We start from the raw sequence: 18,495 nt of genomic DNA, 5'->3' as shown, positions 1-18,495 counted from the left end.
ATTAAGAGCATAGGTTTTGGAGTTCAGCCTCAGCTCACATCCTGTTCCCATTACTACTAGCTGTGTCACCTTAAAAAAATTACTCTCTGAGGCTTTTTCTCCAACTCAAAGTGGGGACCTAATATTAAATAACATTGCTGAGTTGTTTGGTTAAATAACTAGTATCCATAAAGCACTTAGCAGTGTTTCTATTAATGCAAACACCAATTAGTGCTTAATAAGGTGTAGTTACTAGTATAAATAATAAAATACAACATTTATATAACTTCTTTTTTAGTTTACAAAATGTGTGCACCTACACTTTCTTGCTAAATAATCACAAATATCCTGAGAGGCAGATAATATTCTCATTTTAGAGATAGGGACACCAAAGAAAAAAGAGATGATAACACTTCCTCAAGTGGAATTGTCTAGAGGTTGCTCTGATAGGGAGTGAATGCAGTTACTGGAAGTTTTGCAAGGCTGTCCTGCTACCTATCACCATAGATCCCAGCTTTTGGAAGGGTGACTGAGCTAGGTGATTTCTGAGGTCCTGTAACTTGGTCATTTATTCACACATGCAATTAATACTTTTTTACCAGAAACTGTTCAAGGACCTGGGGATACAGCATAAACAAGCAAAAAACCCCAAAACAACATGCACACTCACACACACAGACAAAAATCTCTTCCTAGAAATATACAAATACAGAAAATATTTTGTACAGGATATACAATATAAAAAATAAAATATGAAAATACCGGTATATAGCTTGTCAGTTTTTTCATATACCCTTCATCTAAGTACCCATTAATTCCCACCCTCATTCCCAGCCCTCTCCCCAAGCTTAAAGTATCAGAAACTAGAAAATTCTATTTCAGTTTGTGTGCCATGCCCTCTCACGCGTCAAGGCTTATTCGAAGCTGGAAATCCAGAAAAGTGGGCGGGGCCTTGGAAGTTTCTGAAGGTGGAAGGAGATACGGCGGAACTTGTGTGCTGTAGCTGTGGTTCTCGGTGGGAGGCCAATTCTGAGGACCGGTAGTGGAGAGCTCTGGAGCTTGTTTCCGGCCACCTCAGCGGGAATCGGAGACGCGAGCAGCTGGGTCTTTGGGAACTGATAGAGGTATAACTGTTGTCGCGGCGGAGCAAGTCAAGACGCACCTACGGCCGTCCGGGCCAGTGTTGAGTTTCCGTAGCCTGTGAAGATGGTGTTGCTCACGATGATCGCCCGAGTGGCGGACGGGCTCCCGTTGGCCGCCTCGATGCAGGAGGACGAACAGGTGAGCTGCTAGATCCCCGGGACCCCAAGTTCCTGTCAGAGCGCTGTGCTCTCAGCACGGGAGTCCTCCTTAGGACGCGGGAGACCCTTATGGCCTCCCAGGCGTTTCTGACCCCTCTGAAGTGCTTTTCCTCTTTTGGCAGTGGAGAAAAATAAGTCTTGTTAGAATAAATCTCTGTTAGAATAAATCTTGCCTGAAGGCGGAGGTAGATTTTTGTGTTACCTGTTTCTTTTTAGAAAAACTCTCTGGAGAAGGGATAGGTTTGGCTGATTGTGATTATCCAGTGTTCTGTAATTCTTTAGGGACTTTGTTAAAATTCAAGATTTCTTTTTTTTTGCTGTTAATAAGGCTGACTGACAGGTCCTGGGAAAAATCAGCTCCTAAGTCCTCTTTTCGTAGCACCTGATCCTTGACCTAGTTTACTGACATCTAGTGAAAGCAGATGAGGTATTATTGCCACATGTATGCACCTGTTTGAAGTTCAGTACCTGTACCTTCTTTCAAAGTTATGTCTAATTCCCACCTCCAATAAGCCTTACTAAATTTCTGTTGTTGGAATTATAACCCTTGTGTTATATTCCTGTAATGCTTTGTACCTTTATTTTACAATTTTGCCTTTGTCTTTCAAAGTTTCCTAGCAGGCAAACGAGAACTCTTAGTCATCTATGTGTTTCCCATAGCTTTTACAATAGCAGCCTTGTGCTAGTAGGTGCTCAAAAATGTATTGCGTTGATTAAAAAAACAAAACAAAACCTCTAGATAGCTTGAGAGGAAGAGGCTTTGTGCCTTAAAATCACAAGGCAAATTTCTGGTGTGAGACAAGCTCCTGGAGCAAGGTCAGGAAGTTCCTGAAGAAAGGAGGCTGAGAATGAAATTTATATAATTTATTTAAAGTGTTCAACTTTATCTTACTTTATCATACAACCCAAGTAATGTAATTTTAAAAAAAACAAAACCTCAAGGCCTAAAAAAAGATGAATATTTTGCACATTTTTTTGAACTTTTCATTCATATATTCATGAAAAAAAAAACCTCATTAAACACATCAGATGTGCCAAGCATGGTGTTAATGCAGGGGTTTGGGGAACATAGTCCCTACTTTCATGGAGCTTACAGTTTAATGGAGAAACCAGATAACTAACAATTATAATGTAGTATAACTGCTATGGAATAGGAAGAAGTTTCTGTGGTTGAACATGGAAAAGGTATCTAAATTGATTTTTGGACCTCAGGAAAGTGTTCCCAGAAGAAATGACATCTAAGCCAACAGTAGTGTTTCCTAATTAGGAAAGCTTCTATTTGGTTATATGCCGTTTTAGGTTTGATTTGGAAATATGTTTACTTTCACTTCTAGGAGAGTAATGATACAGATTGTGAAGTTGCTAAGTTGCTTAGCAGGTCATGCTAAGTGAAATATTTTCTATTTATTCCACAAGACAAAGTCTAAGTTGAGATAAAATTTGAAAAATATAGCATACCCTGAATTTTCAATTGTGAAATATTTTTCTCTTGTCCAATGTTAACATTTTCCAGGACTGTGCAGAAGGAGTGAAATTGCTACAATGAATGCAGGAACATGATTTGAAAAAAGGGAGATGGTGTGGGGGAAATTTTCCTTGAAGGATATGTAGTTTGATTAAGAAGTAGTTTTCCCAAAGGGACAGAAATCTGGTCAGTTTTCCAGCTATTGCTTTGAATTCCAATGTGGGCAAAGAATATAAATTGGATTTGAAAGTCCATATGTCAGTAGGCTCTTATTCTCTGCCTTCATACTTCATTGAAAAAATTAGTTGATTTATTACTGTGTGTTTCTTAATTCCAAATTAGGTATCAGTTTACCAAGATGGGTTGCTTTGTTTAATTGACAAGGAAAGATATTTTACACAGAAATATTTTTGTGATTGTAATTCCATAGTGATTTCCTTTAGGAATTTTGACTTTGAATGATAACGTCTTTCCAAAACTTTTAATATCTGCAAAAATATGAATCTTTGACTTATTTTTACTATTATAATAGTATACAGAACATTTATAGAGTGCCTACTACATACCACCCATTGTGTTAAGCCTGTTAAATGCATGATTTCATTCAATCTTCATACCAACTATTAGGATAGGTACTATTATTATCCCCATTTATAGATAAGGAATCTCTGAGGCTAAGAGAGCATAGGTCTCTTGCTTAAGGTCGCACAGCTAATAAGTAGCACAACAGAATTTTTCACCAGGGTTCCTCCCTGCCTCCTTTTTTTCCCTTCCTTCCTTCCCTGTTAACCTACAACCACTATGTTAGTTCCAGGTACATAACATAGTGATTTGATAGTTCTTTCATCAGGGTTTTTTAACTTCGGCACTGTTGACATTTTGGAATGGATAATTCTTTGTTGTGGGAAAACTGTCCTGTGCATTGTAGGATGTCTAGCAGCATCCTTGGCCTCTACACCTTATATGCCAGTAGCACTGCCACCACCCTCCGTCTAGTTGTGACAACCAAAAATATTTCCTGACATTGCTGCATGTCACCTGCGGGGAGGAGGGGCAAAATCACCCCTGGTTGAGAACCACTGTTTTGGTTTAAAAAAAATTTTTTTTAAATTAAGATACAGTTGATTCACAATATTATATAAGTTTGAGATGTACAACATAGTGATTCACAATTGTTAAAGGTTATACTTCTTTATAGTTATACACGTTTATAATTACTATAAAATATTGGCTATATTCCCTGTGCTGTACAGTATATCCTTGTAGCTTATTTATTTTATACATAGTAGTTTGTACCTCTTAATCCCCTACCCCTAGCATGCCCCTCTTCCCTTCCCTCTCCCCACTGGTAACCACTGGTTTGTTCTTTTTAATCAATATCTGTTTGATTCTACACTACAGGCTTAGTACCTAACTGCTTCACTTGTTCTAAGACATTTTAGTAATGTATGTACTTCTTAGGAGTCTGGAAATAAGTTTGTAAGAAATGGATATCTTGATCAAATAATTTTATAGTTAAGTACCCTAATTGTCCGGGCCAAATAATTCAATGTATTCTTTCAATTATTTACATTGATAACAGATACCATATCTTAGGTGGTTACTAGATGCTAGTCCTTGTACAAACTGTCTTCTCACTGGAGATGAACAATTATTCAAATAATACAATAGAGCGTTAAAAAAAAAAGATACAGAGTATCTTATGCACTGTTTCCTCTGTGCTATAACTAGAAATGTAGGCCTAAGACAGGTAGACAGATGAACTTTTCTTTTCCAACCTAGACTCTCCGATATTCTATCTATTTCTTCCTTTCTGATGTATTTCTCCTTTTTAGATGTTTGCAATTTCTTTATCTACCTTTCTGTTCTACCTCAAAATGAACCATATTCTCTTCAGGTGTTAGATATAACTGAGTACAGGGCAGGGAACTCCCAAGAAGCAGATAGTCTTTTGTACAGTTAAACTGGCGCACTCGCCCAATCATTGAGGGTTGATTAATCACCTTACTGTTATTGCTGTTAGAAGAATATGGTTGGTTCTTGGTGCCCCTGGCCTTTGATCAATAGAGTTCAACAGGAATTTACAAATGATAAGAGCTTAGCTAAACATTCTTATAAAGGCAAAAGATGGCATTTGATATAACTACTTGTTCAGCAGTCATAGGTGACAGCAATAAAAAGGATTGTGGTTGTGTGGCAATTTACTACCCTGTACCTCCTGCATTTTGTATACAGAACCACATCCTAAATATACTGATGATCTCAAATTAGTTTCAGAATTTGTGTAGACATTCACATCTACTTCATTATTGGATTGCTAACAGCTGTCTTCATTATACTGTATATAAGTTTCATCAAGTCTGTTCTAGATGAAGTAGAAAACAGAATTAGGACATCTAATCTAACTATTTTTAGATAGACTAGCTGACTGTGAGCCCTTTGTGACTGTAATCTTAAAAGTGAACCTAGGGTTTATCTGTAAAGCCATGATTATGTTGTTATGTGAAATCTAGATCAGAGCTGCCATATGGTTTCTTGAGCATTTCCTATGAATTAGATTTAATATTAAATAGTGAGATATCACCTAGAAGGTGGATCTACCATTACTGAAGCAATTTTAATTATACAGGTGATATAGCATGCTTAGGAGCAGGGGCTTCAGAGCTAGACTGCCTGGGTTCATATCCTAGCCCTTCCCCTTATTGGCCCCAAGTTCTAACATTGTTCAAATCCTAGCCCCTCCCCTTATTGGCCCCAAGTCCTAATATTGTGGGTACAAATACGCAGTAAATAGGAATGGATGAATGAATAATTTTCCCATTATAAAATTAATTTCTGATTATTGTAGAAAATTCAGTAAATATGTACAAACAAAAGGACCAAAAAGTTAATGGTGATTTTTTTTTTACCATTAAAAGTAGTGGTAAAATTAAGTAATCCCTACTTAAGTTATATCCACTTGATGTCTAACCTTAATCTTTGTGTGTGTGTTTAAAATCAAATAATCGGTAATACTGTAATACTGTTCCACCTAATTTTTTTCACTTAGTGTATAATGAATATCTTCTCATATCATTAAATATTACACAGCATCATTTTAATGGCTCTGTAGTATTCCATTATATAAATATATACCATATGTTATTTTTTTAACATCTTAATTGGAGTGTAATTGCTTTACAGTGTTGTGTTAGAAGATGTGGAATTGTTGGATAAAACATTATGCAAAATTTTTTAATTTCTAATACATATTGTCAAAATAACTACCAGGAAGACTGTGCCAGCATCGTGTTGCCAGGAATGGTAATGCCAACTGAACCAGCATTGTAAAATGTTGGTTGGCGTGCTGTAATTCCTATGTAGATATGTCCCCAGTGTTATACATTGTCAGTCACTGCTTTGTTCATTGTAAATTCCTGAAATTGTAGCATGCTTTTGGCCATAGTTTCTTGTAGTTCGTACAGTTGTTAGTCTCTTTCTCTCAGATTGCAGTAGTATTTACAGTGCCTCTTATAAAGTCAAAGGATTTGTGCTAATCTTCATTTCACTGACAGTTTTTTGCCATTTCTTTTTTTTTAATTGAAGTGTAGTTGGTTTACTATATTATGTTAGTTTCACACTTAGAATATAGTGATTCAATATTTTTATAGATTATACTTCATTTTAAAGTTGTTATAAAATATTGGCTATATTCCCTGTGCCGCACAATATATCCATGTAGCTTTTTTATTTTATACATAGTAGTTTGTACCTCTTAATCCCCCCCTACTGCTGTCTTGCCCCTCTTCCCTCCCCTCTTCTTACTGGTAGCCACTATTTTGTTCTCTATATCTGCGAGTCTGTTTCTGATTTGTTATATTCATTCATTTGTTTTATTTTTTAGATTCCACCTATAAGTGATAACATACAGTATTTGTCTTTTTCTGACTTATTTCACTAAGCATAATACCCTCTAGATTCATCCACGTTGTTGCAAATGGTAGAATTTCATTCTTTTTATTTGCCGTGTATTTATTTAACTAGTTCCTTTAAGGTGCTCACCTGCCTTTAGCTGTCAAAAAACTTATAATTAACATTTATGGTTGTGGTTATTTTATGAATACCTCTGAGACACTGATTTAATTGATTTGGGGGTGGAGACTGAGCAGGAGTAGTTATTTTAAGAATTCTAGGTGCGCTCCCCTGGTGGCGCAGTGATTGAGAGTCCGCCTGCCGATGCAGGGGACACGGGTTCGCACCCTGGTCCGGGAAGATCCCGCATGCCGCGGAGCGGCTGGGCCTGTGAGCCATGGCCGCTGAGCCTGCACATCCGGAGCCTGTGCTCCGCAACCGGAGAGGCCACAACAGTGAGAGGCCCGCGTACCGCAAAAAAAAAAAAAAGAAGAATTCTAGGTGATTCTTGTGTGAAGCCAAGGTTGAAAATCATTGGTCTATGTTGGTATTATTTCTTGGCACTTTAGTAGCGTCTCCAACTTTGTTTGCATCCCTTTAATCTACTGTTGTGGGGTCAGATATCTTCGGAATGCCACATAACAACATTGGTGAAGCCAACAGATTGACAAGTACCACTCAAATTTAGGAACATAGGATATTGTGCACTAGTTCAAAGCATGTGATGGTATTCACTCGCCCCAACTGGCTGACCAGTCATGAGAAAAACAATATATAGATTAGTAATACTGTTTAATATGATAATGTTAATATACATTATAATGTTAATTATTACAAAGTATTGTTAATATATAACAATATACATATACATGTTAATGTAGGAGTATTTCTCAAGTGAACAGCCTTATAACAAATCGTTGCCATAAAAACAGTGTTAAACTACAAATCGATACTTCTAGTGGTCTCTGCCTAACTCCCCTGGTTCACCTCATGCTTATTTACTTCCTTATTTATATTGAAATTTCCAGTTCACCATTTAATTTTTTTTTATTTTATCTTATTTTGAGTTATAATTGACATATAACATTATATTAGTTTCAGATGTACAACATAGTGATTCAATATTTGTAGACACTGTGAAATGATCACCACAATAAGTCTAGTTACCCTCCATCATGAAAAAATAGTTATGAAAATTTTTATTCTTTTTTCTTCTTGTGATGAGGACATTTAAGTTTTACTGTCTTAACAACTTTCAAATAATGTAATACAGTATTATTAACTATAGTCACCATGCTGTACGTTATATCCTCATGACTTATTTTATAACTGGAAGTTTGTGCTTTTTGATTCCCTTCACCCATTTCACCCACTCCCCAACCCACCTCCCCTCTGGCAGTCACCAGTCCATTCTCTATCTATGAGCTTGTTTTTTGAGCAGGATTCCAGTCTTTTTTAATGGCTGAATAGTATTTCATTGTGTATATATACCACATCTTCTTTATCCATTTGTCTGTTGATGAACACTTAGGTTATTTCCATATCTTGGCTATTGTAAATAATGCTGCAGTGAGCATAGGATGCATATATCTTTTTAAATTAGTGTTTCGTTTTCTTCAGATAAATACCCAGAAGTGGAATTGCTGGATCATGTCATAGTTCTATTTTTAACTTTTTGAGGAACCTCCATACTGTTTTTCACTGTGGCTGCACCCATTTACATTCCCACCAACAGTTCACAAGGGTTCCCTTTTCTCCACATCCTCACCAACATTTGTTATTTCTTGTCTTTTTGATAATAGCCATTCTAACAGGAGTGAGGTGATATCTCATTGTGGTTTTGATTTGCACTTCCAGTTCACTATTTTAAATATAGCTTAGAATCCTATACTTGTACATTTGTTTATCTGCCAGTTACACGATTTTATCATTGCTTCCTTGACTGATTTTACTCTCAGCTCAGTGGTTCACCATCTGGAATTTTAAGTTTCACTTTGTACTTTCTCATAGTTATACCGTAGGTCCAATCCCTAGGAGAACCCTGTATAAACACTTTTCTATTTAAACATTTAGTTATTAAACATCTACCAAGGAAAGACAGTGTTAGATCTTTCAATTCAAATTAAATAATCCAAAATAAAATAATTCCTTCCCATCACATGGCAAAAGTTATTTGTTTGTTTCCCCCAGTATGTGGATGAATAAATAATGTATATTTGCTTCCCATTCTTCATGCACTTCTTTTCCATTTTGGATCTAGTAGGTTATTGAGGTATGATTTTCTCCTTTTGAAATGACATTGCTGTTTCCCCCAGTAGACTTCTTCCTCTCTTTAAAAAATATTGTAAAATCATTTAGAAATTGTTTAGGAAAATATTGCCTGTAACTCTATCATCCAAATGTTATTATTTTCATTTTTGTATGAACATACCCCTTGCTACCCAGACTTTTGCTATCCAAACTCAGGAACCAAATAGATATATTCAGTAAAGGATATTGGACTTTCCAATCTTTGTCCTTGCTCTTATTCATTTTTACCTAATTGCAGTTATAGTGTTCATAATAATTTGCAGTCATGGGTGCACACAGTTTTGCTTAAATGCTCAATACTGTAACACTTTATGGAAGATTTTGCTTGATATTTCAGTACAAAAATGAGATGATTCATTCAGTCTGTTGTTCCCAGGACTTTCCCCTGAGTATGGAACATGTTGTACAGTTCTCTGCCAGTAACTGTGCAAGTGAAATGGGTTAGGAGGAGGGCGCTGACCTAATAGTGGAAAGAACACTGGATTGAAAGAGTGTCTTAAGGAGTACACTTTTGCTTTTTAGCAAATAACTATTGTGACTTTGTTGAAAAACTCGGGATTTGGTCCTCCTTTTTTCTCTAAAATAGGCCACTTTTATTTTGTTAAAATAAATCTTACTAACCTGTAAATGAAGGACTGTATTCACATAGTGTCCTCAAAATATGATGCTTCTCACAAATTGGTACTGCTTTTTTGGTGGAAAATTCTTAAATGAAGGTGTCTTCTTTCAGTCTGGCCGGGACCTTCAACAGTACCAGAGTCAGGCTAAGCAACTCTTTCGAAAGTTGAATGAACAGTCCCCTACCAGATGCACCTTGGAAGCTGGTGCCATGACTTTTCAGTGAGTATAGTCCTGATTTCTTTGTGATTATTTAAATATGAAATACAGTAAATACAAGTAACACCTGATAAGAATGGGAACTTTTTTAAAAGTAAAGGTAACTTTAAAACTATAGTCGCTCCATGGAAGCAACTTTCCTGGCTCTAATTCTGCAAAACTGATATCTTGGTTTCTTTATTCAATTTCCATACAATAATTCAACCTGTTATCCTGTGTCTAGTAAATGCTATACATATCATACAGTAATAGGTAACTTTTGCTTTGGGAGCTTCTTGGAGCCAGACACATGTAGGTTAGTACCCTTGCTAAAACATTTACTGACAATGTAACCTTGAGCAACTCACATGTACTTCTCTGGGCCTCAGTTTCCTCTATAAAGTAGGGAATCATAGTTTTGTGAGGATTATGAGAGAATCCATGTATATCACTTAACATCTTGTCTGGCACATAGAGAATAGTCAATAAGTGTTTGTTTTTATTTAGAAAAAAGAAAATTATAAAAGATAATTTAAGGGCATCTAATCAGTGGTTATAGACAATGCATACAGCTGAGAGAGGGATCAAAGCAACTTTACTGGATTTCAGATTATCTACAAATAATTGGTATTAAATGTTTAATACATGTCAAGTTGGAAGTTGATAAAACAGGAAGGATTAAACAAGAAAAGAGAGGGCAGGAAGATCAGGTGAAAATAAAAAGGAATAAGCTAAATAATCCTTACTATGTTAGGAACGCAGATACCAAGATAATATAGACCTGGGAAGAACCTGCTCTGTTTAACTCAAACAAACAAACCCTTTACTCATCAAGAACAAGCAAACAAGTATAAAGAATCAAAACCAAAACAAAACCCTGGCCTATTGGTTAATAAAGTAGTGAATATTAAGTTTTGTAAGGTATTTGAATATCAAAAAATATTAGAGGCACTTCATTATATAGTATTTTTATCTCTACCATGGGTTAGGAACAAAAAAGATGTAGGAAAGATCTCATGGAATTGAAGGGAGATTTTCTTCTGCTTGGTTCTTTATAATCTCATCTCTTCCTTTATTTCCATCCAAGAACTGTTTATTAAAGATTTATTCTTTGTCAGACAGTGTATTAAGTCTTGCCTGTAATGTTTTACCTTATCCTCTTATTAGCAGAGAGAGACATATACACAAACAACTATACCGTAATACCTTAGGACAAGAAGTGCTGTGGAGCAGAGAGAGGGAAGCAATAAATTCCCATTTATAGAGAGTAAGTTTCAGGAAAGGGGAAAGAGGGAGGGAGAATAGAGAGAAATTTCACAGAAAAAATTATAGTAGAATTGAGCATATGAAAATGAACAAGGTTTCTCCAGGTACATAAAAGAATATTATAGTTAGAAAAAAACAATATAAGCAGAAGTCCACGAGCATGTGAAAGAACCTAGCTTATTGGAGAACAACATGTTGTTCGGTGTGTTAGGATATATGATGGAAAGCAGGATATATGATGGAAAGCAGCCTACACTTGTTTTGGAGGGCTCCGAATACTATACCAAGGTGTATGATTTTATTTTATAGGTAGTAGGGAACCTCTAGAGTTTTTAAGCAATATCATATTTACTTTTTAGGAATAAAGCTAGTGGTTTAGAAGATGGTCTAGACTGAAGGCAAGGAGACTGGTTAATTTAGGTGCCCAAGCAAGAAATAGGACAGCAGTATTATTATTATTGTTATTATTGTTGTTATTATTATTATTTTAAAGGGCATGAGAGATCATATAATATAATAGACTATAAACTATGCTCTGTGGAGTCATAGGATGCCTGAGGAAAGACATAGAAAGGACAGGGGTGGGGGTATGTGTAATGCTTTGGGCCCTTAAACTCCTACTTAAGCTAAAGAACTTCTCATCTTATTTGCTGTACATATTAGTCTTCTGGATATAATTTTTGCTGAAATAAAGAGTACTATGGCTAAAAAGTTTGAATACCACTGAGTAACCTAACCTCTTTCCAAAACTATCTCAGACATGTAGTTATATAGCCTCTTCCAGACTGCCAGGGAGCTCACTCTCACAAGAGGAGTCAGTTCTGTTATTGAACAATTTGCAGTCAATACAGAGTTCTCCTATCCTGGAAATTCGGGAATATTATTAGTCCTGATATTATTTTCTGTACCCAGTAAATATTGTGACATTAACTTCCAACTTTTAAGTATCCACAAAAATTTCCAATTCCACTATTTTTCTTACAGCTGGAAGAAATTTAAATGTGTATATACTTGTTTGCCACACATAATCAAAGGGTAGATGGAGTCACAACTCCGAGTTTTCAAGAAAAAGTCTTATGTATTAAGATATTTTAGTTGAAGAATTATGTAATGAATAAATATGTCTAAATACTCCTTTTGGAATATACTTCTAATAATGGGAAGATGTTTGCTTTCTGATTCCAGTGATTTTGGGGTTGAAATTGACTTTCTGATTTAGTTAGCCTCAAAGGGCTTGGGCTAGAATATTTTCAAAAGTTTTTATAGGGAATTCCCTGGTGGTCCAGTGGTTAAGACTCCACACTTTCACTACCAAGGGCCCAGGTTCAATCCCTGGATGGGGAACTAAGATCCCACAAGCTGTGTGGCATGGCCAAAAAAAAACAAAACAAAGGTTTGTATGGCACTGAGGGTCTATTTCAGATTGTTGGAGGTGTTGTTAATCCACAAACAACTTTTTCTTGCTTTTCTTTGTCTCTGCAGCTACATTATTGAACAGGGGGTGTGTTATTTGGTTCTGTGTGAAGCTGCCTTCCCTAAAAAGTTGGCTTTTGCCTACCTAGAAGATTTACATTCAGAGTTTGATGAACAGCATGGGAAGAAGGTGCCAACTGTGTCTAGACCCTATTCCTTTATTGAGTTCGGTAAGTTTTTGCGCATCACCTCTCTATCAAGGGAGTAGTCAATATGCAGAAGCTATTGATATAATTTTGACACATTTTTTTTTTTATGCTTACCTACTGAAGTTTTGTATTCTCCCTCCTAGTCCATGTCTTTTGTCCTTTTGAATGAATGAGGCTTCCTTCTCATAAGTAATTTTCTCTGGTCTTTTGATTTTTTCCTCATAGAACTTGTTGCCCTTTGCTCTTTTTTGTTACTTAGTTTGATTCTTCATTTGGGTAAAAAACTGTGTCTAAAGATCTAGATTGACATGTAATAACAGTTCTTTTTCCCCCCAACCCAACCTCCTCACCTCCCCTGCCACACACACACTCACATACTCACAGTGGGACTCATTTTATGGAAATCAGAAGGAATGGTGAACGAGATCCTCTAATTTAAGTACTAGAGGATATATGGTATTGGGGCATAACATTTACTACATGCAGAAGTAGTGAGCATGGGTGTCCATATTTGTATAAGAATTATAGAAAGACTCATTACTGGTCAGATCTGGTAAAGTATCTGATGGCAATAGATTAAAGGAAATGGCCTTTAAGTAGAGGAAGTGAGAACAAGTATGATTAGACTACATCACTGACATTTTTAGTTAAAAAAAAAATTGGTTTTACTATCTCTGAATTTCTGAAGTGTTTTGAGTTTGCTAGATAAATGGGTCCTCTTGCTTTTTAGAAATAAAGAAATCTAGCAAAGCATTCCAGTGTTTCAAAACTATAAACTCTCCAAGCGCTAATTTTTATAATGTCTGGTTTTGCAAATTTTATTTTTGTAGACAATAGTGGTTCAGTAAACCCAATAAAAAAATAAGACTGCTGTATCAAGGTCACACAGGAAATAGTTGGTATACTCAAATTAGCTTAAAGAATTTATATACAGAGATATGAATGGGTTATAGATGAACTGTAAGGTACAGTAACCTGAGACCAGTAGCATGGGAATTGTTATCAACCCTAAGCCTGAATGGATAAGAGAAAGCAGTTTCTGGAACTAGGAAGGAGAAAATTTATGGAAAAGGCCCATTTGAGAGGAGCAGTAACTTTTGGTAGAGGTATACTGCCAGCCCAAGATGACTTCTCAGGGAGGAGCTAGGGGAATAAATACTTTGATATCACTATCCACTCCCCTTCTTCCGTACTCTTGGGGCTCCCCCATTGGCTGAACCTAACTGGAAGCTAGAGGGCAAAGAACCCATTGATGTAATCCATGCAGGTCAGCTTCCTGCAGGCAGAAAGCAGGCCCAGAAGGGTGGAGAGGAGATCTAGAGGCAAATGAAGGGTATCAAGCACACACATCTTAACAGTTTTTCTAAAAGTTGAAAATATAATCTTTAATAATCATTCTTTTCATAGTTTTGCATTATATAGACATTGGCAAAAATGAATGAGCATGCAGTTTTGTAGTAGTATTTTGGGAAACGCCTGTCCCATTGATACTCATTCAAAAGCTTGGTTAATCACGAACAGTTGCAGATCCAGGACTAAACTCAGAATTTACTCTTTCCTACTTCTTTGATGGACACGAAAGAAGTTGTTAACAGTCACTTTTCTTCATCATTCTAGATACCTACATTCAGAAAACCAAGAAGCTTTACATTGACAGTCGTGCTCGGAGAAACCTAGGCTCCATCAACACTGAATTGCAAGATGTGCAGAGGATCATGGTGGCCAATATTGAAGAAGTGCTACAACGGGGAGAAGCACTCTCAGGTCTCTAAAAGCAGTATGAGTCTTATGAATAAGTGGCTCTTATTCCATAGGCAAGGATAGCTTATTTGGGAGTACATTTTATGCTATCAGATTCTATCTAGTACTGTTAAGAATTCATCTTTCAAAAATGGATTACATTGCAAGCTTCCAATATATATGTTTCTTCCTAGTGTGGTTAGTTTCTATTGAGTTGGAACAATGTAGTCTCATTCCATATCAGAAGCAATTACTGTTTCCAAGATATTTACAAAATTAAATCAATATTTACAGAAACACTTAAGGGAAATGAAAAGAAGAATGAGAGGAAATTGTCAAAGATTTATTGCAATAGTTTGCTGAGTAGCCACTTTGGGAGACTTTACTGCTGACAGATCAAATGTTATAAAATGCCATTTTCATCAAGGCATTCCTCTGCTGAAAAACTTTTAAAACCTGTGACTGCAAGATAAGGTCTAGTCTCATCTCAACTTACTTTTCATTCATTCAGTCATTATTAACTGAGTACTTGTAATGTGCAAGGCACTATGTTCTCTATAATGGAAGAGAAGGAGATTGCAAACATCTCTCATTCTCCCTAGTTCACAAACATTCTGCCTCAGCCAGGGCAGTGTCCTTATCATCCTGGACCTTCTTTAGGATCTAGATAAGAACTGCCTCTTCAAAAAGCCTTACCTGATCCTTATATCCCACAATGCATTAATCTCTTTTGTCCTTCCAATTCTTAAAGCACTTACATATGTAATGTTTTTTAGCACATAATGTGTTATATGTATGTGTGTGTACTAATTTACCTAAAAATATGTATGTTTACTTAATGCTTAACTGTTACCTAAATGTTTAATGTGAGCATATACTTTTTTTTTTACATCTTTATTGGAGTATAATTGCTTTACAGTGGTGTGTTAGTTTCTGCTTTATAACAAAGTGAATCAGTTATACATATACATACGTTCCCATATCTCTTCCCTCTTGTGTCTCCCACCCTCCCACCCTCCCTATCCCACTCCTCTAGGTGGTCACAAAGCACCAAGCTGATCTCCCTGTGCTATGAGTCTGCTTCCCACTAGCTATCTACCTTACATTTGGTAGTGTATATATGTCCATGCCACTCTCTCACTTTGTCAAGCTTACCCTTCCCCCTCCCCATATCCTCAGGTCTGTTCTCTAGTAAGTCTGTGTCTTTATTCCCATCTTACCCCTAGGTTCTTCATGACATTTTTTTTTTCTTAGATTCCATATATATGTGTTAGCATACGGTATTTGTCTTTCTCTTTCTGACTTACTTCACTCTGTATAAGAGACTCTAGGTCCATCCACCTCACTACAAATAACTCAATTTCATTTCTTTTTATGGCTGAGTAATATTCCATTGTATATATGTGCCACATCTTCTTTATCCATTCATCCGATGATGGACACTTAGGTTTTTTCCATCTCCTGGCTATTGTAAATAGAGCTGCAATGAACATTTTGGTACATGACTCTTTTGGAATTATGGTTTCTCAGGGTATATGCCCAGTAGTGGGATTGCTGGGTCATATGGCAGTTCTATTTGTAGTTTTTAAGGAACCTCCACACTGTTCTCCATAGCGGCTGTACCAATTTACATTCCCACCAGCAGTGCAAGAGTGTTCCCTTTTCTCCACACCTGCTCCAGCATTTATTGTTTCTAGATTTTTTGATGATGGCCATTCTGACTGGTGTGAGATGATATCTCATTGTAGTTTTGATTTGCATTTCTCTAATGATTAATGATGTTGAGCATTCTCTCTAATGATTAGTGATGTTGAGCATTCCCTCGTGTTTGTTGGCAGTCTGTATATCTTCTTTGGAGAAATGTCTATATAGGTCTTTGCCCATTTTTGGATTGGATTGTTTGTTTTTTTGTTATTGAGCTGCATGAGCTGGTTGTAAATTTTGGAGATTAATCCTTTGTCAGTTGCTTCATTTGCAAATATTTTCTCCCATTCTGAGGGTTGTCTTTTGGTCTTGTTTATGGTTTCCTTTGCTGTGCAAAAGCTTTGTAGTTTCATTAGGTCCCATTTGTTTATTTTTGTTTTTATTTCCATTACTCTAGGAGGTGGATCAAAAAGGATCTTGCTGTGATTTATGTCATAGAGTGTTCTGCCTATGTTTTCCTCTAAGAGTTTGATAGTTCCTGGCCTTACATCTAGGTCTTTAATCCATTTTCTGCTTATTTTTGTGTATGGTGTTAGGGAGTGTTCTAATCTCACACTTTTGCATGTACCTGTCCAGTTTTCCCAGCACCACTTATTGAAGAGGCTGTCCTTTCTCCACTGTACATTCTTGCCTCCTTTATCAAAGATAAGGTGACCATATGTGCATGGGTTTATCTCTGGGCTTTCTATCCTGTTCCATTGATCTATCTTTCTGTTTTTGTGCCAGTACCATACTGTCTTGATTACTGTAGCTTTGTAGTATAGTCTGAGGTCAGGGAGCCTGATTCCTCCAGCTCTGTTTTTCATTCCCAAGATTGCTTTGGCTATTCGGGGTCTTTTGTGTTTCCATACAAATTGTGAAATTTTTTGTTCTAGTTCTGTGAAAAATGCCAGTGGTAGTTTGATAGGGATTGTATTGAATCTGTAGATTGCTTTGGGGAGTAGAGTCATTTTCACAATGTTGATTCTTCCAATCCAAGAACATTGTATATCTCTCCGTCTATTTGTATCATCTTTAATTTCTTTCATCAGTGTCTTATAATTTTCTGCATACAGGTCTTTTGTCTCCTTAGGTAGGTTTATTCCTAGATATTTAATTCTTTTTGTTGCAGTGGTAAATGGGAGTGTTTTCTTGACTTCACTTTCAGATTTTTCATCATTAGTGTATAGGAATGCCAGAGATTTCTGTGCATTAATTTTGTATCCTGCTACTTTACCAAATTCATTGATTAGCTCTAGTAGTTTTCTGGTAGCATCTTTAGGATTCTCTATGTATAGTATCATGTCATCTGCAAACAGTGACAGCTTTACTTCTTCTTTTCTGATTTGGATTCCTTTTATTTCCTTTTCTTCTCTGATTGCTGTGGCTAAAACTTCCAAAACTATGTTGAATAAGAGTGGTGAGAGTGGGCAACCTTGTCTTGTTCCTGATCTTAGTGGAAATGCTTTCAGTTTTTCACCATTGAGGACGATGTTGGCTGTGGGTTTGTCATATAGAGTATATACTTTTTAAAAGTAGTATTTATGTGTTTCATATCTATTTCATATACTTCTTTTATTTCTTTCACAGTAATCATCACAAGTAGTTTCCTTAATGTGTATTTTTTGAATTCAGCTTTGTTACATATTCATGAATAATGGGTTTTCCTTTATTATGAATTGCAGATTTTAACCTTTATGTCTGTAGTCAGCAGTTGTCCCAGCATATAGCTTCAAACTCTTTAAACATCAGATTTTGGATTTGTGAGTCTGTGTAAATTTTCATCATTACAGACTCACAGGTTCTACTTGGGATAAAGTAAACCAGCACAGGAATTTTTCTTAAATCCAAATTTTATATACTGGTCAATTTATCAAAAGTGTAATGGATTTTCTTCTAGTGCTTTGCTGATTGCTACAAAGCTGATACGCTGATTAAAAAAGAAGTACAGTTCGACCCTTAAATAACTTCATGTGATTGGGAAGATAAGAAAGATTGTCACAGAGTAATTTATAGATAGTATAAGGGAACAAACATCAGTTGAACACTTACATTGTGCTAGGCAATATGGTAGGGGGACTTTACATATATCTTAGTTATTCTTTAGAGTAATCCCATGTGAAGTGGGTGGTATCAAACTGGTTTCACAGATAAAGAAGCAAAGAATCAGAAAAGTAGCTTACTATAAAAGTTACACTGTTAGTACCTGGCAGAATTTGTTGGCTTTTGGAGTCCTTGTCCATCTTCAGTGAATGACAGTTTTAAATCATTATATATAGATCTCTAGGCAATAAGAGCTATAAAAATGTAGAAGGAAGTAGATAAATGAACAGGAAAGATTTCTTGAGTTTTGATAGATCAGGAAGGAGTGAAGAGTGGTATTTTAAGAGGAAGAAAAAGCATATGCTGAACAGAGCATATA

The 18,495-nt window shown here is 36.2% G+C and overlaps 1 protein-coding gene across 2 annotated transcripts in view; it reads left to right on the top strand.

Moving 5' to 3' along the window:
• Positions 1-1,023: 1,023 nt before the first annotated feature.
• The window catches only part of SEC22B (SEC22 homolog B, vesicle trafficking protein), a 63,014-nt gene continuing 45,542 nt past the window's right edge, over positions 1,024-18,495 (top strand). The window contains exons 1-4 of one of the 2 annotated variants that reach the window (XM_067727450.1): positions 1,024-1,260; positions 9,677-9,786; positions 12,511-12,671; positions 14,268-14,414. In XM_067727450.1, the coding sequence (XP_067583551.1) occupies positions 1,186-1,260; positions 9,677-9,786; positions 12,511-12,671; positions 14,268-14,414 (493 nt within the window). In that variant the 5' untranslated portion in view covers positions 1,024-1,185. The remainder of the gene's footprint in view (positions 1,261-9,676; positions 9,787-12,510; positions 12,672-14,267; positions 14,415-18,495) is intronic. The other variant, XM_067727449.1, reaches the window with a different exon arrangement.

Source organism: Pseudorca crassidens, chromosome 2 (genome assembly GCF_039906515.1).
Source record: "Pseudorca crassidens isolate mPseCra1 chromosome 2, mPseCra1.hap1, whole genome shotgun sequence".
In the NCBI taxonomy this organism is placed as follows: Eukaryota; Metazoa; Chordata; class Mammalia; order Artiodactyla; family Delphinidae; genus Pseudorca; species Pseudorca crassidens.
Note: the sequence above shows the minus strand (reverse complement) of the source record. Positions and strands in the feature narration are given on the sequence as shown.